Consider the following 23,509-nt stretch of genomic DNA (forward strand, 5'->3'; position numbering starts at 1 on the left):
CCCGCGCCGGTCCTTTTTTCCCTCCCCCTATCCAGACTCAGCCAATCGAGTGCGGACTCCTTCAGGCCTGGCTAGCCGCTGGCCGAACGCGTGTCTTTTTGGGTCGGTACTCGGCAAGGCGACGCAAGTGCGCCTGCGCGAGACCCTTGCCTCGCGTAGTGAAGGCAAGATGGGCCACTGGGAGCTGTAGTCTGTTGACTCTGAGCGCGCCTCACTAGGGTCTCGCTGCGTGGGACACTCGGAGTGAGTTTAAGGCTCAACCCTCGTTGGAATCCCGGGAGCCGGGCTGAAATTGGACCTGAAGGACCTTGTCCATTCCCGAGGCACCACGTGAGAAAACTGAAGTCCTGGTGAGAGCAGGGAAGAGGCGGCCCGAGAGTCTCAGGGCGGACAGCCTGTAAGTATCTCAAATTCAGAGGTTTAAAACTCGCCTAAGGGGAGTGGAAGTGTGGCGGAGTTGGTGAAGGGCTTACCTAGCATGAACCAAGCCCTGGGTTCGAACCCCAGCACCGCATAAACCGAGAGTGTTGGTGCATGGTTGTAATCCCACTAAGTGGCAAGTGGAGGCAGGAGGGTCAGAAATTCAAGGCCAACCTGCATTTGCATGAGACCCTGGAGAGCGAGTTAAACCTCTTCTTCTTTTTTGTTTTTGCGAGACGATGTTTCTCTGTGTAGCCTTGGTTGTTGTCTTGTGTTCACTTTGTAGACCAGGCTGGCCTCGAACTCACAGCAATCCACCTGCCTCTGCCTCCCAAGTGCTGGGATTAAAGGTGTGCGCCACCATGGCCCGACTGAGTCAAACTAATAATAGAGCTAGGCTTTAAAGTGTCTTCCTACCCATTTGACCTGGTATTTTTTATTTTTTTTAATTAAAGGGTTCAAAATAAGAGTGAACTCTCTAGCTCAGCAGAGCCTAATAAAAATGGAATGCTAGGACGGGAGGATGTAGCTCAGTGACAGAGAATTTACAAAGTCCCTGGATTTGAACACCACTACCATCTGCTTAAACAAACAAACAAACAAACAAACAAACAGACATAATGGAGCTTGCTTGTAATCCTAGCACAGGAGAGGCTGAGGCAGGAGAGTGAGTTTGAGGCTAACCAAGGCTACCTAATGGCTGCCTGTTTCAAAAAGGGTAAGGAGCTGGAGATACAGCTCTGTGGTGGAATTCTAAATTCAACCTCCAGTACTAAAAAAGAAACAATACAGGTAAGCATGTGTACAGTTTTCTGGGTTTCGGTTTGTTTGAGACAGTGTCTCTGTTGTGTAGCCCTGGCTGGTCTGGAACTCACACTGTGTGGACCAGGCTGGTTTCCAACTTAGATCTGCCTGGGACTAAAGGAGTGAGAATCCAACCTGGGAACTTCTGCCTTGCTAGATAAGTGTTCTGTCACAAAGCCAACATGCCCTGATCCCTACCCACCTCCCTCTCGGTGTACTTACAGGCTGCTGAGTATCAGGAATTTTAGGCCTGACTAAGGCTTTCTGCTTTGGTTTTGTTCTGGTATGAGACATCGTCTCATATAGCTTGGGTCTTATTTGTAGCACAGGCTCCCAGTTGACTTCCATGGGAACACGTTGATTTATGTGTGCGTGTGCGTGTTCCCCAGCACCCAGGACGTGCAGGCCCGGGAACAGCTTGCATGCACCACAAGTTCTTTTTTTTTTTTTTTTTTTTAAAGATTTATTTTATTTATTTATTATGTATATAGTGCACAACAGATCACATTATAAATGGCTGTGAGCCACCATGTGGTTGCTGGGAATTGAACTCATGACCTCTGGAAGAACAGTCAGTGCTCTTCAACTACTGTGCTATCTCTCCAGCCCCGCACCGCAAGTTCTATCGAGTAGATTTAGGGCTCAAACTCAGGTCCTCAAGCTTGGCAGCTTTGTCTCCTGAGACACTCTCAGCCCCTTTTATGAATGCAGTTGTTGTTGAGATCAGGCGATCTCTATCGGGAGCCCTGACTAGCTTGGCATTCACTTCATAGACCATGCTGACCTTGAACTCATAGAAGGCCCCCAGCCTCTGTCTCCCTAGTGCTGGGATTAAAGGCGTGCTCCACCAGTGTTGCTTTTTTCTTTATTTTCTTTCTTTTTGAGACCATCTCATGAATCCAGGCTGATCTTGGAGTTGGTCGGCAGCTGAGGAGGACCTTGGCTTTTCTATTCTAACCATGATGCTGAGATTTTAAGTATGGCCCCTCCCCCACAGCCCCGCCCTCGTAACCACGCTTCTCTCTTCTGACTTTCACACAGGAGGGTGATGGCGATTTCCTTATTTTTCTCTATTTCAGGTGGTGGTGGCACAGGAAGGCCCGTGATGGATCTCATAAGACTTTCCCGGCTCTTTGCTGGCCTCCACCCCATAGGACTGTCTGTCCTTCATGGATCCACCAGATGGATAGGACGCAGGGAGGGATTGGCGTGGCTGAGGGAGGCGTGGCCAAGTTGGCAGGCGTCAGTGGCCTTGGGCAGTTCTTTCTCCTACCTGCCCGTGGGCCAGAAGAAAATGAGCACCGTCTGCTCCGATTCCAGTCAGCCCGGCACTGTGACCCCTCAGGAAGATGAGGAAGAAGAGAGCTTTGGGACCCTCTCTGACAAGTACTCTTCCCGGAGACTCTTCCACAAGTCAACACCCCAGCTGTACAACTTGAAGGTCAAGGAGCAAGCTGATGAGGAGGAAGAGTTGGAGCCCAAAGTGTGGCAGGGCAGGAGGAACACGCCATACTGGTACTTCTTTCAGTGCAAACGACTGATCAAGGAAAGGAAGGTCTGAGAACCTTAGGGGCTCCCTTTCTGCCGGGTTGGCACCCTATGCGGGGCAGTGCAGCCTTTCCAGTTTTTGAAGCCGCGGGCCTTTGCTGCTCAGTCCTTGGCTCTGTTATTGCTGTTTCCGTGCACGTGTGACTGTGTGTGCTGTGGACCTACCTGTAGAAGCCAGAGGACAACTTACAGAGCTTCCTCTTCCTTTGCATGTTTGTGTGTGGCCCAGGGATCAAACTCTGGTGACTAAGCTTGCTTGCCCTGCAAGAACCTTTATCTGCCCAACCATATTGCTAGCCCCCTAGCTATTCCTTTTTGTTTGTTTGGTTGGTTGGTTGGTTTGGTTTTTTTGTTTGGTTTGGTTTGGTTTGGTTTTTTGAGACAGGGTTTCTCTGTGTAGCCTTGGCTGTCCTGCACTCACTTTGTAGACCAGGCTGGCCTCGAACTCACAGCGATCTGCCTGCCTCTGCCTCCCGAGTGCTGGGATTAAGGGCATGCACCACCACGCCCAGCTTTGTTTTGTTTTTTGAGACGAGGTTTCTCTATGTATTCTTGGCTGTCCTGGACTCACTTTGTAGACCAGACTGGCCTCGAACTCACAGTGATCCACCTGCCTCTGCCTTCCAAGTGCGTGCACCACCATGCCCGGCATCCGCTTAGCTATCTTTTACTCAATATACGGCAGTCCCATTAGTCGTTTCGTCCATATCATGTTTCCTTGGGTCATGATTTATTCTCTTAACAACTTGACCTGGAGGCTCTAGCCAGCACTAACTAATTTTCAAGGTCCCACCATCCTTTCAAGGCAGTTTTGCTGTATAGGCCTGCTTGACTGGTACTCAGTATGTAGACAAGGCTGGCCTGGAGCTCAGAGAGGACTCTGCCTCACAAGTACTGGGATTTATAGACATCTGGTAGCATATCTGGCTTATTTTATTTGTTTGGTTTATTTTGATATAGAGTCTCTGTTTTGTATCTGTTTTTTGTTTTTGTTTTGAGACAGGGTTTCTCTGTGTAGCCTTGGCTGTCCTGGACTCACTTTGTAGACCAGGCTGGCCTTGAACTCATGTCAATCTGCCTGCCTCTGCCTCCGGAGTGCATGGATTAAAGGCATGTGCCACCACACCTGGCCCAATGTCTCTCTTTGTTTCTTTGTATTTGTGGCTGTCCTAGAACTCGCTCTACAGGCCAGGCTGGCCTTCAACTGAGAGATCCACCTGCCTCTGCTGGGTTAAAGGCATACCCTGAGCCACCATACCGGATTTATTTGTTATTTTTAAAGTACTTTATAAACTTTTTTGTTTGTGTTTTTTTTCTTTTTCTTAATTTTTTTGTATTTATTTATTTATTTATTTTTAGTTTATGTGCATTGGTGTGAGTGTGTCAGATCGCCTGGAACTGGAGTTACAGACAGTTGTGAGCTATTATGCGGTGCTGGGAATTGAATCTGGATCCTTTGGAAGAGCAGACAGTGCTCTTAACCATTTTTTTAAAATCTTTTTTTCTTTCTTTCTTTTTTTTTCTTTTTTGAGACAAGGTTTCTCTGTATATATCCCTGGCTGTCCTGAAACTCACTCTGTAGACTACATTAGCCTCAAAATCTGAGATCCTCCTGTCTTTGCCTCCTGAGTGCTGGGATTAAAGGTGTGTGCTATAAACTTTAATTTGCCTTGTGTGTGTGAATGCATGCATATGTATCTATGTGCACCCATCACTGTCACAGCAGTGGAGTCCCTAAAGCTGAGTTACCGGTGGTTCTGAGCAGCCTGACCAGGGTGCCGGGAATAGAACTGGAGACCCCTGCGAGTTTCTGTGCTCTTAATTGGTGCCATCCCTTCAACCCTTATTTTGTTTTTTGGATAGAGTCTCACGTACCCTAGGCTGCCTGTGAAGGATACCCCTGAACTTTTGACCCCTCCTACTGTCATCTCTCAAGTGCTGGGAGTGCAGGTGTTTGCTGCCACACCTGGCTTATGTGGTACTGGGGGTTGAGTTTCATGCATGCTAGATGAATCCTTTATCAAGTATGCTACGTCCAAGCCCTGCCCCTTTTAATTGCATTTATTTTCGCGTGTGACTGTCAGTGTTTGTGTGCGCACAAGAAAGACAAAGGACAGTCTTGGGGGATCCTTTCTCTCCTGCCGTGGGAACTCCAGAGACCCCTTCCAGTTGTTAGGCTTGTTGGCAAGGACCGTTATTCACTGAGCCATCTTGTCCCACCACCACCATTTTATTTTGGCTCTTCTGAGACTGGTTTATTCCGTAGCCTAGGTTAGTCTCAAGCTTGCTATGTAGCCCAGGTTGGACCCAAATTTCAGGTCCTCCTGCCTCATCTTTCCATGTGCTGGGATTGCAGGCACAAATTGTCATGTCTAGTTTCCCTCCCCCCGCCCCTCGTTTTTGTTTTTTGAGACAGAGCTTCTTTGTATAACCCTGGCTGTTCTAGACTCACTTTGTAGACCAGGCTGGCCTCGAAATCACAGAGATCCACCTGCCTCTGCCTCCCGAGCGCTAGGATTAAAGGTGTGCACTACCACGCCTGGCGCTTTTTCTGTGTCTTTTCCAGTCAGAATAGTGCCTTCGTGAGCAAGGTTCCTTCTGTAGTCTCGCTCCCCAAGTGAACAGACCTTGCCTGGCGCTCATGGGAGGACTTAGTAGCTATTGTTTGAATGAACAGATAAGAAAAAGGAGTGAGCCAGGTGTGGTGGCACTCGCCTTTAACCTCAGCACTTGGAAGACAGAGGCAGGTGATTCACTGTGAGTTCGAGGCCAGCCTGGTCTACAAAGCAAGTCCAGGACAGCCAGGGCTACACAGAGAAATCTTGTCTTGAAAAGCCAAATTAAAAAAAAAAAAGGAGTGAGAGCTGGGCATGGTGGCATGCACCTTTAATCCAGCATCGAGGCAGGCAGATCTCTGAATCTCAGGCCAGCGTGGTCTACACAGTGATACCCTGTCTCAAAAAAAGAAGAGAAAAAAAAAAAAAAAAAGAATGAATGAAAATTGGGGCTGGAGAGATGGCTCACGGAACAGTCTGCCCTTCCAAAGGTCCTGAGTTTGATTCCCAGCAACCACATGGTGGCTCACAACCATCTATGATGAGATCTGGTGCCCTCTTCTGGCCTGCAGGTGTGCATGCAGGCAGAGCACTGTATAAATTAAAGGAAATTGGGGCTAGGAATTCAGCTTGGTGGTGAGCTGTTTCCTAACTAAGCATGTGCAGGCGTTGGGTGCGGTCAGGTGCAGGACAACACGACCAAAGCCGAAGCAGAAGGAGTGAGAGCAGGTCCAGAGGGGACAGGGATGCTACAGAGGTGGCCAAAGCCTGCCTTGGGCATAATTGAGGAGGGAGGGAGGAATCTGTTGCCTTGTAGCATGTCACAGAAGGGTCCCTCGTCTGTGCACCTTTTTTTTGGGGGGGGGGGATGGTTGTTGGTTTTGAGGACAGTGTTTTATGAGTCCCGGGCTGTTCTGAAACATGCTGTGTAGCCGAGGTGCGCCCCACTCTCCTGGCTTGCTGAAAGTCTCAGGAGCCATGCTGAGCCCCGTCTCCTGTTTCCTGTCTCCCTAGCTGGCTGAGGCCCTGGATCTGTTTGAGAGGCAGATGCTGAAGGAAGAGCGCTTGCAGCCTCTGGAGTGCAACTACACGGTGCTGATCGGGGGCTGCGGGCGCGCGGGCTACCTGAAGAAGGCCTTCCGGCTCTTCAATGATGTGAGTGTGGCCAAGGCTCTGAAGCTCACGCTGAGTGCAGGTCCTGAGCATACCGTCACATAACGGGCCGATGACACTGAGTCCAAGTGCTGCATTAAGAGAGGTGACGGGAGACATGCTTGCTTCATGTGCTTGGCCTGTCTCCTTCTGTCTCTGCTGCCATGCTCAGTTCGTCTGTGTTCCTCACCACAAACCCCCCACAGTTGCTCACACACACATCCTGCTTCTTTTCCCTTCACGAGTCAATAAAGAGCCTTACCTGGGACACCTGTGAACCTAAATAAGAGATGACCCATTTTTTCCTGGGACAGGAACTTAAAGAGCCCTTACCGCAGCACAGCCTCTTGCTAACTGTGGACTTCATACTCGGTACACTACCGCATTTCTCACAGTCTATTGCCAGAGCAAAGGGCGAACCTGCGCTTCTGTTTTGTAAGCACTGGTCCCTTTTCCCAGAACAGACCCATTCTTTGCACCCCTTGGACAGTCAGGGTGAGCTAGTCAGGCTGCAGGATAGGGCCATTGGCAGCACCTGATACATGTATGCCAGCTCTAGAATATTCTTTCGAGTGCCCCCAGGAGAATGGTTTTCCATTGGCATTTCTGGGAGTGTGGCTCTATTTTTCATAGCCCTCTGGTGGAGCCAAGAGTTTGGATACTGTTTATGAGGTGCCCCTTGGGTAAAGCTTCGCTCCTCACTAATTTAATGTGGTAGCAGACCTCTCTTGTGTCCTTCAAAGAGGCTGCTGGTCTTTATCTAGATCTTCCTAGAACTACCTTTGGTTTTCTTCCATCTCAACAGATGAAGAAGAGAGACCTGGATCCCTCGGATGCCACATACACAGCTCTGTTCAACGTCTGTGCAGAGTCTCCCTGGAAGGACTCAGCCCTGCAGAGTGCGCTGAAGCTCCGACAGCAGCTCCAGGCCAAAAACTTCCAGCTCAACCTGAAAACATACCACGCCCTGCTGAAGGTGGCTGCCAAGTGTGCGGACCTCAGGATGTGCCTTGATGTCTTCAAGGTGGGGACTCCCTTTTTTTCCTGCTCTTCCAAGGCAGCTCCAGTCCCGTGGGACAAATGCGTGTGAGGGAAAATGCCTGTCTCTGCTTACCTGCGGTGTTCAGGAAAGATGAGACAACCCATGCTTTTTTGCTGGGGTTTGCACACAAATCCGATAGGGCCTTCCTGTGGCCTCAGTCAGACAGTGCGAGGCTGTAGGCAGGAGAGCAAGAGGGTGGAGGGTGGTGGTGCTGAGGGAGACCTTGGGCTGAGGAGAAGGGCGGGAGGGTCTGAGAGGTAGGAGTGTCTTTCCCAGCTTGACACTGAAGAGGCTGGTAGGACTGTGCTTGCCCTCTACGTGATTTAAAGATTGTTCAGTCATTCTTGCACAGATGAAGAAACTGAGGCTGAGTAGGGTCTGCCACTGATCCCTTTCCCTAGCCAGGCTGCCTTGTTAGGCCCCAGTGGGAGAGGATGCGCTTAATCCTGCAGTGACTTGAGGTGCCAGGGTGGGTTATCTCTTGGGGGCCTCCGCTTCTCTGAGAAGGGTATGGGAGGGAGGGGGCTGGTATCTGCCTGTAAAGTATTAAATTAAAACAACAAAAACTGAGGCTGAAAAGCTCAGGGCCTTGTCCTCACCCATGCCCACAGCTGGCTGCTGCTGCTGCTTGTGGGTCACGAAGCCAGTCCCATGATTCCAGAGCGTCAAGTAGAGTGGGTGCTAGGCTTAGCTTTGCAGAGCTGAGAAGACAGGCCAGGAGGTAGCGTGTGGGGTAAGTAAGTGCAGTCAGGTGCTTCACTTGGGAAGTGGTTCTAACTGGTCGTAGACTGCACCCAGGCACCTATTCCCTGGAGATGCTTGGACCTGGTACTGAACCAGGTTAGACTGGGCATTACATAGGGTCTGCTTTCTTCTCTCACGCAGGAAATCATCCACAAGGGGCATGCAGTCACAGAGGAGACCTTCTGCTTCCTGCTCATGGGCTGTATCCAGGACAAGAAGGCAGGGTTCCGGCAAGCCATGCAGGTCAGTCTTGCCTTTGTGCCCTGCCTGGTGCCGGGGTTAGTTCTGTTTGGTTTTTGTTTTGCTAAATTATTCGTATGTGTGCAGAGAAGGTCTCCCAGAGCTGGAGTTAGAGCCTGTTGTGAGGCACTTGGTGGAGCTGCTGGGAACCTGTCTCAGAAAACCAAACCAAACCGAAGGGGCCTGGAGAGATTGCTCAGCAGTTAAGAGCCCTGGCTGCTCTTGTAGAAGACCTGGGTCCAGTCCCCAGTGCACCCCCCGTGCTGTCTCACAACCATTTAAAGGGGTGTGCTGCCAGGCCTGGCCTTAGGCTGGACACTTTCTAGTTTTATAGATATATTTTTTTGGGGGGGGCGCAGGCGGTGGCGCCTACATTCCAAAGTACACACGTAGAGGGCAGAAGACAACTTGCCAGGTGCTTCTCCCCTTTCACCATGTAGATTCTAGGGGTTGAACTCAGTCATCAGGTTTGGTGACTGGGACCTTGCCAGTGCCCAGCCCCCAACCCCTGTTAGATGTCTCATTGTGTTGCTCAGGCTAATCTTTTTTTTGTTTTGGTTTTGGTTTTTGTTTTTTTTTTTTTGGTTTTTCGAGACAGGGTTTCTCTGTGTAGCCTTGGCCATCCTGGACTCACTTTGTAGACCAGGCTGGCCTCGAACTCACAGCGATCTGCTTGCCTCTGCCTCCCGAGTGCTGGGATTAAAGGCGTGCACCACCACGCCCGGCTGCTCAGGCTAATCTTGATCCTCCCGCCTGGGACTGTAGGCCAGCTTCACAGCGGTTGAAGAGACATACATGTGACAGAATGTGACTAGGAACATGTAACTAAACATTTGTTTTTCCTGCAGGTGTGGCGGCAGATGCTGAGCCTGGGCATCAAACCAAGTATTCATGGCTACAACCTCCTGTTGGGGGCAGCTCGAGACTGTGGTCTGGGGGACCCAGAGGTTGCCTCCAGGCTGCTCCTGAGGCCCCAGGAAGAAACCGTCCTCCTCCAGCCCCCAGCAGGCAGGTATCAGACAGGAAGGAAAGTCCAGGCCAAGGCAGGCCTGAGTGTGTCACTTGGGCATGTGGAGGCACTGGAGAGGCAGCTGCTTCTAGAACCTTCTCAGAAACCTGCGGGACCTCCAGCCTTCCCTGAGGCTGCAGTAACAAGCAGGACCCAATCTGAGGTAGAAACCAAGGCAGAACCTGGCCGCATAGCTGTCCTCACCCCACTGGCCCTGAGGCCTCCCCACTTGGAACTGGAAGTCAATCTCCTAAGTCTTGGGACTCTGCCCCCCACTGTAGTCTGCTTTGGGACAGTGGCCACCCCTGCTGACAGGCTGGCCTTGATGGGGGGCCTGGAGGGCTTCTTGGGCAAGCTGACAGAGCATGGGCTCCAGCCAGACATCAAAACCCTGACTCTGCTGGCTGAGCTGGTGGAGCCTGGGAGCCCCACAGAGTCCTCGCTGCTGTCCATCCTGGACAGGCATGAGGTGGAGGCCGACGTGACCTTCTTCAACACGCTGATAAGGAAGAAGAGCAAACTGGGAGACCTGGAGGGAGCGAAGGTAAGGGGCTGTTGACTGGGGCCTCCCTGTCTCTTCCATCTGTGACCCTCAGATTCTGGAATGTAGTTTACTAGTCAGCAGACACATCTGCAGTCCTGCTCTAGGCCTGGCTGTGCATGAAGCTAGGAACTGAGCCACATACCAGCCAGCACTGCCACCCATAGAAAGGGCACGTAGGGCGTTCATGGAGGATGACTGTGCTCACAAGCAAGGATATTGGGTTCCAAGACGCCGACCCTGTCTCTATGCCGAGGAGGGATATATAAGAGGGGCAGGTGTCTGAGAAATAGGGCTGTAGAGTTATTCAGTATCTTAGAGCCACCAGGAATGGGGGCTGGAGAGCTGCCTCCGTGGTTAAGAACACTGGCTGTCTTAGCACCTACATGGCAGCTCACAGCCATCTTCAACTCCAAGTTCAGTGGGTCTCATACCCTCTTCTCGCCTCCATGGGTGCTAAGTATTCAAGTGCTATGTAGACATACATGCAGGCAGAACATCTGTACACATTAAACAAAAAAAGTCATATGTGGGGCTGAGGGTAGCTTGGTGGGCGGCGTGCTTGTCTACTTCCTGTGTGGTTCTGAGATCCTCTCCTAGCACTGCATATACTGGGCATGGTGATGCCCACCTATAGTCCCAGGAGTTGAGGATCAGAGGCTGGATGGAGGCTGGAGAATTTAAGGTCATCCTGGGGCACACTGCCTTAGTTTGGGTGACTGTTGCTGTGATGAAACACCATGACCAAAAGCAACCTGAGGAGGTTTTATTTGGCTTACACTTCCACATTCATAGTATGGAAGTCAGGACAGGAACTCAAGCAGGGCAGGAACCTCGAGGCAGGAGCTGATGCAGAGGCCATGGAGGGTGCTGCGTACTCATGACTTGCTCAGCCCACTTTGTTATAGAACCCAGGAGCACCAGCCCAGGGATGGCCCCGCCCACAATGGACTGGGCCCTCCCCCATGAGTCACTAATTAGGAGAATGTCCCACAACCCCATCTTAGGAGGAATTTTCTCAACTGAGATTCCCCCCTTTCAAATAACTTTACCTTGTGTCCAGTTGACATCAAACATCCAGCATAGCCAAATTGAGAATTCAGTGCCAGCCTGAGACCTTTAAAAAAGGGGGGGGGGAGATGATGGGGGAAAAAAGGGGGGTGCTGGATAACATAGTGTACTTGAGAGAGGTAGAAGTAGGCAGATCTCCAAGTTTTAGGCCAGCCTGTTTACATAGTGAACGCCACACCAGCCAAGGCTGTGTAGTAAGACCCTAGCTCTGCACCCCGACACTCAACCCCCACAAAAGAAAGACTTCCCTCGAGGTACCCAAATATGTCTCCGGAACGTTTTGGTCTTGCCATCTGTGTTCCTGGTCCTGCACTTCACTCAGTGCCATCATCAGCTTCAGGTCTCTTTGCTGCCTTCCTGGTCAGACCAGGAGGTCCTGCCTGGTTATGTGGCTTTACCCATCTCGCAGAGACAAGAGCCAGGCTCCAGACACAGTTTTGTCCACCTACACAATGAGGTGGGTTTTGTTTCGTTCTGTTATTTGGTATTTTTCAGCCAGGATCTCACTATATAGCCTTGCCTGTCCTGGAACTGGGCCTATAGACCAGGCTGGCCTTGAACTAACAGAGATCTGCCTGCTTCTGCCTCTGAGAGCTGAGATTAAAGGTGTGTGCCATCACGCCCTGCCTTCACAATTACTTTTAATGTGGTGCTTGCTTTCACAGAAGCATTGCCCTCTGCATCTGTGAGGGTCAAAGGTGACAGAGAAATGGCCACAGTGCAGAGCACACATTCCTCTGGACAAGCTAAGCTGACCGAGTCCTTCCCCAGGGCCCTCCCCAGGCTGAAAGATACTCTCTTTCTCATACCAGGCCAGGGGTTCCACATGCTGATCAGTGCCGCTTCCTGCCTTGCATCAGGAGCTTCAGCTTCCTTGGCCCAGTGCGGGGACAGGCAGCCAAGGAGCAGAAGACAGAAGGAAGGAAGGGCACTTATGGCAGAGGGCATGAGATCTTGAGTGCTGAGCTGAGACTAGGAGTGCCCCACCCTCAGCAGAGGAAGAGGCTGCTGAGCAGAGTTGTGTCCCTAGGTCCCTAGCATCCAGCAAAGGGATTCACCAGGACATTGGCCGGGGCTTGTGAGTCACAGGTAACAGTTGCACGTCTGTCCTACAGGCGCTGTTGCCGATCCTGGCAAAGAGGGGTATTGTCCCCAATCTGCGGACTTTCTGCAACCTGGCCATTGGGTGCCACAAGCCCAAGGATGGTATGCAGCTACTTTCAGACATGAAGGTGAGGGGCCCAGGCCCAAGCCTACATAGGCAACCCACCATTTTGGGAGAACCCTGGGAATTGTCAGGAAGAAAGTTGGGGAAAAAATGGGGCCCAGCAGGAGAGTGGGACAGCATCCCTTTAGTGTAGCATAGCCATTGTCCTCTCTGGGAACCACCAGCCTCTGAGCTACTGTAGAAACTGGCCCAGAGAACAGTGTTTTCAACAGAGTGGAAAGTAGTGTGAATAGGGCTGAACCAGAACACCCCGAAGAGATGGGAGTTATGTTCAGAGGAGGGATGGAGCAGAAGCCCTTGGGGCAAGCGGTGGTTTTCACAGCCCTGGCTCTTTCTGGCCCTCTCATGAGTGCTTGCTAAGTGGGTTTCATCCAGCCCCAGCAATGGCCACTTCCTAAGGACCAAGTCAGGTCCACACATTCTGTAACCCAACCCATGCTGGCTGTTATAGGCTGACCACCACCTGGTGATGACATGGTCAACCAGTAAACTATGGCTAGTAACCTTATTCCCTGCGGTCTACTGAGCCCTGAGCAGCAGACTTTTCTCCACAAATTCTTCAGGGCTGAGGGAATAGGGCATACTTGCTTTGCTTTTGTGGGGTATGGAAACCACTTGTTGCTGTATGGTCCCACTCTTCTTGTTCCTGGTACCTAGGTTGGGGAGAAGACATGACTGTGGATCTCACACAGCAGGCTTCTTTGTCCACCAGCTACCATGACCCCGCTGACCATGTGATGTCTGTGTTCTAGAAATCCCAGATGGCCCCCAATATCCACATTTACAGCACCCTCATCAACGCGGCCCTCAAGAAGCTGGACTACACCTATCTCATCGATATCCTCAAGGACATGCGGCAGAGCAGAGTCCCAGTAAACGAGGTGGTCATCCGCCAGCTGGAGTTTGCTGCTGAGTACCCTCCCACCTTTGACCGGGTATGTGTACCAAGCTCTACAGTGCTGTCGCCTTAGCTGCTGCTGTCTCTGGGTTTGGCCTTTGGGGCTTGACATTCACTTCCTTGCTGAATGTTGTCCAGCAACTTAACAGGTAACAGGCCCTGAGCCACATTGAGTCCCTTTGTTACAGGTGGCTGTAAGCTGCCTTGTGTGGGTGCTGGGAACTGAATTCAGGGCCTCTGGAAGAGCAGTATAGTCTTTTATCAGTAAGCCATCTCGTCAGCCCACCTTTTGTTTTTGCGGTAGTCTTAGGAAGTCAGGCTGGCCATGAGCGATGGTTCTCCTGTCTCCATCTCTCAAGTGCTGGGATTACAGGTATGCACCATCATGCCCTCTTTAAGTAGCCCTCCTCAGCCCTGCCTTCCCTTCCCCCCACATAGCCTTGTGATGCCATGGTTCACTGTGTTCACATGTGGTTGTCTTCACAGAACCACCTAGGCTTAAGAGCGGTGGAGACTGTCCTTGCTCACCCAGTTCCCCAATGCTTGCATATTGATTGGTGCCCAGTCTTCACCTATTCAGTGGGTAGGCAGCTGAAAGCGACAGTCTGATATGTTGCCCCTTCGAGGACATCAGGCTCTGGCCTTTGGTTTGGGGCTCTAGAGCATTAATGGCAACCATGGCCTAGAACACAAGCCAGGCGGGGAGGGAAGACGGTGAACGGGTGACAGCTCAGGGATGGCTCCCGTGTGGTCAACATGGAGCTCAGATGCCAACCAGCAGGCACTGAGCATCTGTGGGCCACCTCATTTTTTTTTTTTTTTTTTTAATGTGTATGGGTGGATTTGGTTGGTTTGTTAAGACAGGGTTTCACTGTGTAGCCTTGGTTGTCCTGGAACTCGCTTTGTAGACCACACTGGCCACAAATTCAGAGATCTGCCTGCCTCTCCTTCCCAAGTGCTAGGATTAAAGGGTGTACACCATCCCCTCAGTGGGTATGGGTGTTTTGCTTACGTGTCTGTGCACCACGTGTGTGCACTGCCCACGGAGGCCTGATCCCTTGGAACTGGAGTCATGGATATTTTTCTGCCATCTTATGGGTATATGGAATGGAATCCAGGTCCTTGAAAGAGTAGCCAGTGCTCTTAACTGCCAAGCCACCTTTCATGTTGTAAATATCTTAGTAGATGCCAGGTGTGGTGGCGCACGCCTTTAATCCCAGGGGCAGAGGCAGGCAGACTGCTGTGAGTTCGAGGCCAGCGTGGTCGACAAAGTGAGTCCAGGACAGCCAAGGCTACCCAGAGAAACCCTGTCTTGGGAAAAAACAAACAAACCTTAGTAGGCGCTGTCATCACTTTAGTACCTAGAGGGTGCAACCTCAGACTACTTAATGTGTTCCATTACTCTCCACCTTACATTCTGAGACAGGGCCTCTCACTGGACCTGGAGCTAGGCCTGTCTCCTGTCTCCTCTCCCTAGCGCAGGGATTAGAGCACAAGGTCTGGGTGCTGGAGTCTTACCATGCTTACATAGTAAGCCCATTACCACTGAGCCATTCCCTCAGTGTACTTAACCCTTCTATTATTTATTTTCTAGAAAGGTTTCTGTGTAGCCTTAGCTGTCCCCAAACCGGCATCATGCACCTCAAACTTGAGATCTGCCTGCCTGGGATCAAAGGCATGTACCACCATGCCCGGCTCACACTTAAATCTTCACAGAACTTTTACTCTTGTGTTTTTAAGTTTGTTTCACCTGTTTTTCCTATGCAGCCCCTGCCAGCTGTTTCATTCTTCATACCTCTTCTCCCTGCAAGGAGGTGATGCAATGGTCCAAGGTGATAGGTCAGAGGGAGAGTTGAGGGAAACACCTCAATTCTAGCTGTGGGGCTGAAGTGACTTGCATGGGTTTAGGAGCTTAGGAGCACTCTAGTGCTCTTTAGGCTAGACAGCTGTTAGACAGCGGGTGGTTTGGTCTGCCCAGAAATAACCTGGAACTTGGTTCTTCACAGCAGCGACTAAAGTCTGTTTATCTACCCTGACCACTGTAGTCTTGAAGAGAGGTCAGCTGCTCTAACTTGGTGTTGCACAGTGATTTGCACTGGCTGAGAATATTTCTTAGTGTATTCTGTGTTCATTGTACAAAGTGATGGGTTTTAGCTTTTATCCCTGTGTATCACTCACTTTGACAGTCCTATGTATTTCTATTACAGTACAAAGGGAAAAACACCTACTTGGAGAAGATCGATGGTTTTCGAGCTTATTATAAACACTGGCTAAAAGTGATGCCAGCAGAGGAAGCCCATCACCCCTGGCAGGAGTTCCAGACCAAGTCTAAGAGGGACCAAGACACCACTGGGGATGCTCGTGTCTGTGGAGACCTTAGGGACATGTGATGGAGCACACTGCTATGACAAGCACCCAGCCTTCACAGTGTGCAGCGTCACTTCAACTTTAAAAGCATAGAGTATGCTGGCATCCCCCTTGCAAAGGCACTAATAGCATTTTATAAATATAGGTTGGAGGACAAACGCTGGGCCCAGGGTGCCCAAGTTCAGAGCAGGTCCCAAAGCAGGCCAAGACATCTCGACAAACAACCCCGCTAACTGGTGAGAAAGGTGTGTGCTCCTGGTCACCAGCATCCAGGACTGAACCAGGACTGAGCCCATCCTGCATCCACAGCCAGCTGCTCTGGAAGAATGAATGCAGCCAAGAGGTCTAAAGGTTTTATTTGTACAGATCTCAGCTGGTGAACACTGAAGCCTTCACCTGGAAAGTTCACACTCCCTCTGGGTAGGTCTCTTCTCTGGGCACTGCTGTGAGAAGGGTTGCTCCAGGAGGTAGTGGCCCACCCACAAGGTCCAAAGTCCAGAATGCAGAGGAGTCAAGGGTGTCAGCCAGAGCAGCCCCGGCAGCCACAGTGCGTGCACTCGATGATGCGACCCTGTTAACAAGAGGACATGTGCATACACTGCTACAGCGTGTGCATACCTACAGAACCTGCTGAACAGGGTGCTGGTGGAACATTCCCTTCCAGAGCATCTTTACTGGACAGTTCCATTAGGGTGTTTCAGCTCCATTGTGAAATGGAAACAGCTACTACCAGTCCGGGAGTTACATTTCTCTGTGGCTCACTTACTATAACAAGACACCACAAAGAATGGTGGGCCTGCCACTGCCTAGGGGGCTAAGAGCCAGAATTCTTGAAGCTACTGGGGCAAAAGATGTGACTTAAGTTTCTATGGCCAGACCAGTCTTGTCCTAAGGGCATAGTGGTTGGCTGTGGGACCGCAGCAGTGCTGTCCTCACCTCCTTTTCTAGAGACCATGAGTCCATTCTAAGCAAATAAAGTTCTCTGGAGAAGCTCTGCTACATCCTTTTTAATTGAGGCAGGGTGTCATGAAGGATGGTCCTGCCAACAGCTGCTGAGTGTTGGGATTATAGATGTGCACTAGCAAATCTGGCTCTTTGGGGCACTGGAGGTGGAACTGGAGGTTTCTAGGCCTGCATGCCTACTTGGCAGCTCTCTACCAAACAGGCAACCAAGTGGCCCTGAAGCTCAGTTAACGCTTAGTCACAGGCTGGGACACCAAGAGCCTCTTGGGGAGCAGCCATCGCTCACCAGAGCCCCACTCTTGGCATAAAGGACAAAGCATACTGAACGAAACAGAACTCTTGCATGAGCAGTGGCTTCTCTGACTACTACTTTAAGGGGCTAGAGACTGGAGCTCAGCTACTGTACCCCAGCACTACTGCCCGGCGCCTGGCCTACCCTTGATAGCATTTTTTTTTTTTTTTGAAACAGGATCTCACCTTCTAAGTGTTGGGATTAAAGGCACGAGCCATCAGTCCTGGTTTTGGCAGAAGACATGCTGAGATTAATGTCAGCTTGAGACTAGAGGGATAGGCTGCGTAAGAGTCAGGCACTACAGAGTAGCCCTCCCATCACCTCAGAGCTGCTGCCCTCACTTCTCCCTAAGGAATGAGGCTTGGTTCAGTTACAGACCAGCCACATCCCACCTAACAAGGGTCCCTGATGAGGACTCACTCTAGGCAGGGGTGGCTAGCAGGCTGCCAGTGACCAAACTACTTCCCAACTTCAGCAGAGTTTTAAACAGAAAACTCCCCATCCATCCATCCATCCATCCATCCATCCATCCGGCATTACCACTTCCAGCTTGCTTTTGGGAACCCGGCAAATGCAGTTCGTCCCAAAGTTGGTGTCCCGAGTCTGAATGCAGCGTAGGCAGCAGAGATTCTCGTAGCCCTGCTTTTTCCACTTTGCAATCAGGTTTTTGTCTGCATAGCCTTCTTTAATGCAGTATTCATAGAGTTCTGTCAGAAGTTGAGGACAAGGCATCAGAACAGGGCACAACAAACCTGCTTTCACTTTGGAGTAAGAAGAAAAATTAAGGAGCTGGGCGATGGTGGCGCACGCCTTTAATCCCAGCACTTACAAGGCAGAGGCAGGCGGACCTCTGCAAGTTCGAGGCCAGCCTGGTCTACAACAGAGTGATTCCAGGACAGCCAGGAAACCCTCTCTCACAAAAACAAAAACAAAAAAAGGAAAAGAAAAAAGAAAAATTAAGCAGGGTGGCACAAGCCTTTGATTCCAGCACTTGGGAGACAGACAGGAGGATCACTGTGAGTTTCAGGCCAGCCTGGTCTACAAATTGAGTTCCAGGAGAGCTAAGACTACATAGATCCTGTCTCAAAAAACAAGAAACTAAAAAGAAAGAAACAATAACAAAAAACAACAATGCCCGTTTTTGGCAGAGGCAGGTAGAGCATTGTGAGTTCAAGGCCAGAATAGTCTATATAATAAATGCCTTGTTTCAAAAATAACATTTAATTTTCTTTTTCGGATTTAGGATCACATACTACAGTCAAGGCTTGCCTGAAACTTCCTGCCTCTGCTTCCCAAGTGCTGACACTATCTAAACAACGATACCAGATTTTAAAGTTTTGTGTCTGTGTCTGTGTGCGCGCACACACACATCTGAAACTTACGCTGTAGATTTAGCTAGCCTTGAACTCAGAACCATCTTGAGTGCTGAATTAAAGTTATCTGTCACCAGGCCCAGCTTTTTATGAATCACTGTTTAAATGTTGAAACTACTCAAGGTCAAAAAGGTCCAGAAGACAGCTCAGGGCCCAAGAATGACTTCCCTGCAGGCCTAAGGACCTGAATGTGAAACCCCAGACTCACATGGCAGCAGGAGGGAACCAAAACTTGCAGGTGGCCCTGCAGCCTGCACATGGGAGCCGCAGCATGTGCTTGCATGGTGTGCGCACATAGTAATGACAGCTTGGTAAAGGCCAAAAAATTCAGGCAGTCATATTTACCTCTGCTTATGGCTTTCCTTTTGTAAAAGAGGTCGAAGATATAGCGAGTTTTCTGGTGATGGATCCTGAAGATGGGCCACAGAGATTCTACTTTCCTCTTTCCCTCATGGGGTTCAGTTTCAGCTGGGGAGGAAAAGCACGTATGTGTTTGTGGGATAGTCCTTCAGATGTGCAGCATGCTTGCTCCCTTAACTACCTCACTATTTCACACTCATGGGAACAGTAATGAAAATGTGCACAATCACCAGGGTCAAGACAATGGAACCATCCAGCCCTTCTAAGAATGCACAACGGTGCAGAAAATGCCTGGCAATTCCCCAAGGTGTTAAACAGTTGCCAATAGAATACATCCAAGAGAGCTGAAAATAGACTCTTTACACTCTAATTTCCCTTGTTTTCAGCATTGTGTCAAATCTCCTGGTCCTCAGGAACTGGATATTTAACAGAAACTGTCTGGCACAATCAGTGTGAAGAGAGAAAGCAAAGGTGACAGCGGCTTCGTATTACTGCTGTAGGTATTACCTCATAACAGCGATTATCAGATTAGCTGTAAATAGGGTACTTCAAAGGTTGTTTTGAATAGCAATTCAAGGGGAGTTGGAGAGAAGGCTCAGTGGTTAGAACACTGACTGCTGTTACAGAGAACCCAGGTTCTATTCCCAGCACTTAGGTGGCGACTCATAACTAACTCCAGTTCCAGGGTCCAGTGTCCCTCTTTTGGCCTTTGCAAATACCAGGCACAAACAAGGTGTACATAACGAAAAACAACAACAAAAGAACCCAGGGGGCCAATGGGATAGCTCAGTGGGTAAGGGGACAGATAGCCTGATCCCCAGAACCACATGGTGGAGAGAGCTGACTCCTCTACGTTGTCCTCAAACCTCCACCTGTGCTGCTAGTTCCACACGCAAAAATGTCAATTTAAGCAGTCGTACAGTAAGACGGCTTTTACATATAATCTTACAGGACCCAGAATCTCTATGGAGCCTGATTTGAGGAATGAGCAAATCAAGTTGGCCTAATTGAGGTAGAAAGACCTACTCTAAATATGGTCGTCATTCTCCGCATGGAGACATTAGGAGTGAAGAAAGCTGTGTACTGAGCAAGCAGCAAGTGTATCCCTCCACTCTTATTTTTGATTCAGTTTCCTGGATTTTGTTTATGAGTGTTTTGCTTGCATATATGTATGTGGATTACACGTGAACCAGGTGCTCGTGGCTGTGAAAAGGGATACTGGGACTCCTGAAACTGCAGTTGTAGCAGTTGTGAGCAGCCATGTGGGAGTCCTTAGCAAGAGCAGCCAGTGTTCTAAGCACTGAGGCAGTCTCTCCAGGCCCATTCTCTGCTCTTGCCTGGAGGTCATGTGCTTAGTTCATGCCTTGACATCCTCTCAGTCATCGGCTGTAACCTGCAATTGTAAGCCTTTCCTTCCTGGTGTTGCTCTTGGTCTGGGTGTTTTATCAAAGTAACAGCAAACGAGCTCACACTGTACTCTTCAAAGGCCAGCACATCCTAGATAAGCAGACTGCAAAGGTTCCCACAGTACAAGGCTGTCATGGTGTTATGCTGCCCAGGCCAAGGGATAAGGAAGGCTTTCAAAGACCCACAAAAAGAATGTGAATGAATAGTGGAGTTCCAGGCCAGCCAAAGCTACAGAAAGTTTCAAAAACAAAAAAGGGCATGAATACAAATGCTTCATGATGGGGCTCTTCTCAGCACCTATGTCAGGGTGGCCTGCAGCTGCCCGCAGCTCCAGTTCTAGGAGATGTAACCCCTCTTCTGTCTTTCCCAGGAACCTGTACTCACAAGCATAGAGCTACAGCCCACCATCATGGAAAACAATCACATAGTGAGCTGGGTGTTGTGTTGCACACCTTTAATCCCACTGCTAGGGAGACAAGCAAGCAGCTCTCCGTGAGTTCGAGGCCAGCCTGGTCTATACAATTAGTTCCAGGACAGCTAGAGCTATAGAGAGACCATGTCTGAAAAATAACAACAAAATTTACAGTGAGTTCCTGTCTCCAACAAAACACTAAAAGTGAAAAGGAGACACCTGATCTTTCTCTCACAAACACAGTAATATTATCTTACTTTTCAGAACTTTCAAGCATTCTGAGTTGATAAGCAAACAAAATACGACCAGATTGCAACAAGAAAAACACTTCTTGCCAGGTGTGGTGGTGCACAGGCATTAGCCCCAGCACTCAGGAGGCAAAGGCAGGAGGATCACTGTGAGTTTGAGGTAGCCTGGTCTACAAAGTGAGTCTAGAAAAGCCAAGGCTAAACCCTGTTGAGAAACCCTATCTTGAAAAACAAAAAACAATAAACCCTCTTCTCATAGTGTTTTTTGGTGTGTATGTGTGAGGTTTTTTTTTTTTTTTTGGTCTATCCTTGACACGTGGTCCAGCCTACCCAGGCAGGAGCATCCCCACTCACCTTCTCTCATCTTTTGATCTAATTCATCCAGCGTTGGTTCGATCAACTCCCAGCCATCTGGAGGTGCTTTCCGGCTTCTTTTGACTTTGGGCATTTCCCAGCAAGATAGCTTACAAAGATCTAGGAGAAAGTCAACTGCTTTCTGAGTCACGGATTGTCAAAGGCCTTTGGTAGCCATTCCTCATCACCTCACAGTCAAGCTTAGAAAGTGTAATGTATGTTATGTTGCTAAGCCACCACCTGTTGTCTGCGCCCCTATTTCAGATCCAAACACACGTGTCTCACTGTCCTCCCCAGTCTCTTATCAGCGCATGGACTTGCCCTCCCCAATGGAAACAGCAAAACTGCTCAAGAGTAAAAATCCCGTGGCCTGGCTTGCTATCTGCTAAACAATGTCTACAGTAGAAAAGAGAAGCAGAACTTCGGGAAGGGAGAGCAGCGTCCATCAGTAACTCCACCCGACTGCTTCAGTTTCTCAGGCAGTTTCTGCTGGATGCTGTGAGCAGAAAATCTGATGACGTCACCTCTACTTGCTGACACTTGTTCTTCTGTTTGGCAGTCTCGTCTGAATGGACACAGTAGCCAGACGTGTATTGGGCACTCCAGCTGGATGCTCTGCTACCTCTCCTGCCTCCTCCTCCTCTCCTGCTACCTAGTCTGTTACTTTGGCTTGTTATCACTTGTTCAAAACCAGAAGCACACCCGCGGCAAGAGCCCCACAGCCCCCCGCCCCCGAGATGGGAATGGTGAAACACACTTACACCGAGCACGTGTGAGGGAAGCATGAGGGCCCGTGGTTAAAGCCAGCTTCCGACACACGCTGAGTGTAGGGCTAATCCAGATTGCATGGGATGCTGCCTTTACAACAACAACATGGCCGGAGACATGGGTCGCCGGTTCAGAGTCCGTTGTTCTGAGTTCAATTCCCAGCAACCACACAGTGACTCACAACTATCTATACTGGGATCTGGCATGCAGGTGTATATTAAGATAGAGCACTCATATCCATTAAAACAAACAAAGCTAACATACAATAATAAAACCACCACAAAACCACAATACCTTTGGATCTCTTTCCTACGAGATTAATATAAAAATCCCTGGTCCTTGCAGTTACAAGCCTGTGGTCCTGTCCAGATTTATCAACTGTTCTGTGACTTTGGGGAGATCACTTTCCCTCTTTGGTCCTGTCTCATCTGCAAAACGAGAACAGTAGATTACATTACAACAACTGCCAAAAATGTCTTTTGGACCTACAAAACAGGCCAGTCAAAAATCTAAATAGAAAAGCATCCCCCAACCCCCAATTGCATATAGCTGTCTAGCTGGCAAAGAGAACATGCCCATTTATTATCTTTAATTTATTTACCAATTTATTTTATTTATCAATTCAAGCCAGGCGTGTTGGTGCATGCCTTTAATCCCAGCACTCGGGAGGCACAGGCAGGTGGATCGCTGTGAGTTCGAGGCCAGCCTGGTCTATAAAGCAAGTCCAGGACAGCCAAGGATACACAGAGAAACCCTGTCTCCAAAAACAAAAAACCAAAAAAAAAAAAAAAAAAAAAAAAAAAAAAAAAAAAGAAAGAAAGAAAGAAAGAAAAACAGAGTACCTAACTCAGTAGGGTGTGGTGGAGCAAGCCTTTAATTTCAGCACTTGGGCAGAGGCAAGGGGTCGCTGTGAGTTCGAGGCCAGCCTGGTCTACAAAGGGAGTCCACGACAGTTAAGTCTACACAGAGAAACCCTGTCTCCGGGAGGGAAGGAAAGAAAAGAAAAAAAGACTCGTCTCTTCCGAATGTATTCAACTTCCCCTCCCACCACCTCCCCAACATCTTTCCTTAACAATTTTACAAATGACGGATAAACTCTGAGGTGTACTCAGGCTCACACAGATCAGAAATGGCAAGTGTGACTGATTCGAGGCTCCTGACTTCCCCATCAGTAAGTACTCTTTGCACCGGGTTTCCCAGCGCTGAAGTGAAGAGTAAGATAGAATCAGGGTGCGCATTCTCCCCTGGGAGACTCTCGGGTCTGGGGAGAGGTGAAAGAGGAGGTGACCATATCAGGAGCAAAGAGATGCTGGACGGTTTACAGACACAGAGGAGTTCGGGAAAGGAGTGAACGCGCGGGAAGTTACAGACGGGACAGCGGGGGGAAACTCAGGCCAGCATCCGAGAAAACAAACCCTATTTAAACAGAAAACGGTCCCGGAAGAGAAAAAGACGTGGGGACGGGGGTGGAGGGGGAGACCCAATTCTACCATCCCGTGCGCAGAACGATAAAGGCGCCGAGTCATCGGGGACTCCAGCCGCTGCCGCTTAAGCAGCTCAGATCGCCTTCCTGGCCGTAACCGTCGCCAAAGATACAGTGCTCGAGAAATGAGGGGAGAAAACACTCACCGGAAACTTACACTCCTAGGGCCGCCGCTTCTTTAATGACGGCTTCCGCTCTCGTGAGAAACTCTTCAAAATAAGGCCCTGGCG

General features: G+C 49.7%; 2 protein-coding genes across 2 annotated transcripts; one reads left to right on the forward strand and one right to left on the reverse strand.

Moving 5' to 3' along the window:
• Positions 1–121: 121 nt before the first annotated feature.
• Ptcd1 (pentatricopeptide repeat domain 1) lies at positions 122–15,643 on the forward strand. The gene is made up of 9 exons (XM_051162875.1): positions 122–397; positions 2,304–2,779; positions 6,342–6,482; positions 7,285–7,503; positions 8,407–8,508; positions 9,354–10,058; positions 12,242–12,358; positions 13,107–13,289; positions 15,460–15,643. The coding sequence occupies exons 2-9, from the start codon at positions 2,330–2,332 to the stop codon at positions 15,640–15,642; spliced, it is 2,100 nt and encodes a 699-aa protein (XP_051018832.1). The 5' UTR covers positions 122–397; positions 2,304–2,329; the 3' UTR covers position 15,643.
• Positions 15,644–16,103: 460 nt separating this feature from the next.
• Positions 16,104–23,430, reverse strand: Bud31 (BUD31 homolog). Its single transcript, XM_051162918.1, has 6 exons — positions 23,287–23,430; positions 22,091–22,224; positions 21,029–21,148; positions 18,593–18,715; positions 17,415–17,581; positions 16,104–16,190 (listed from the first exon to the last, which is right to left on the reverse strand). The coding sequence occupies exons 3-6, from the start codon at positions 21,120–21,122 to the stop codon at positions 16,140–16,142; spliced, it is 435 nt and encodes a 144-aa protein (XP_051018875.1). The 5' UTR covers positions 21,123–21,148; positions 22,091–22,224; positions 23,287–23,430; the 3' UTR covers positions 16,104–16,139.
• Between the last annotated feature and the right edge of the window lie 79 nt (positions 23,431–23,509).

Source organism: Acomys russatus, chromosome 19 (genome assembly GCF_903995435.1).
Source record: "Acomys russatus chromosome 19, mAcoRus1.1, whole genome shotgun sequence".
In the NCBI taxonomy this organism is placed as follows: Eukaryota; Metazoa; Chordata; class Mammalia; order Rodentia; family Muridae; genus Acomys; species Acomys russatus.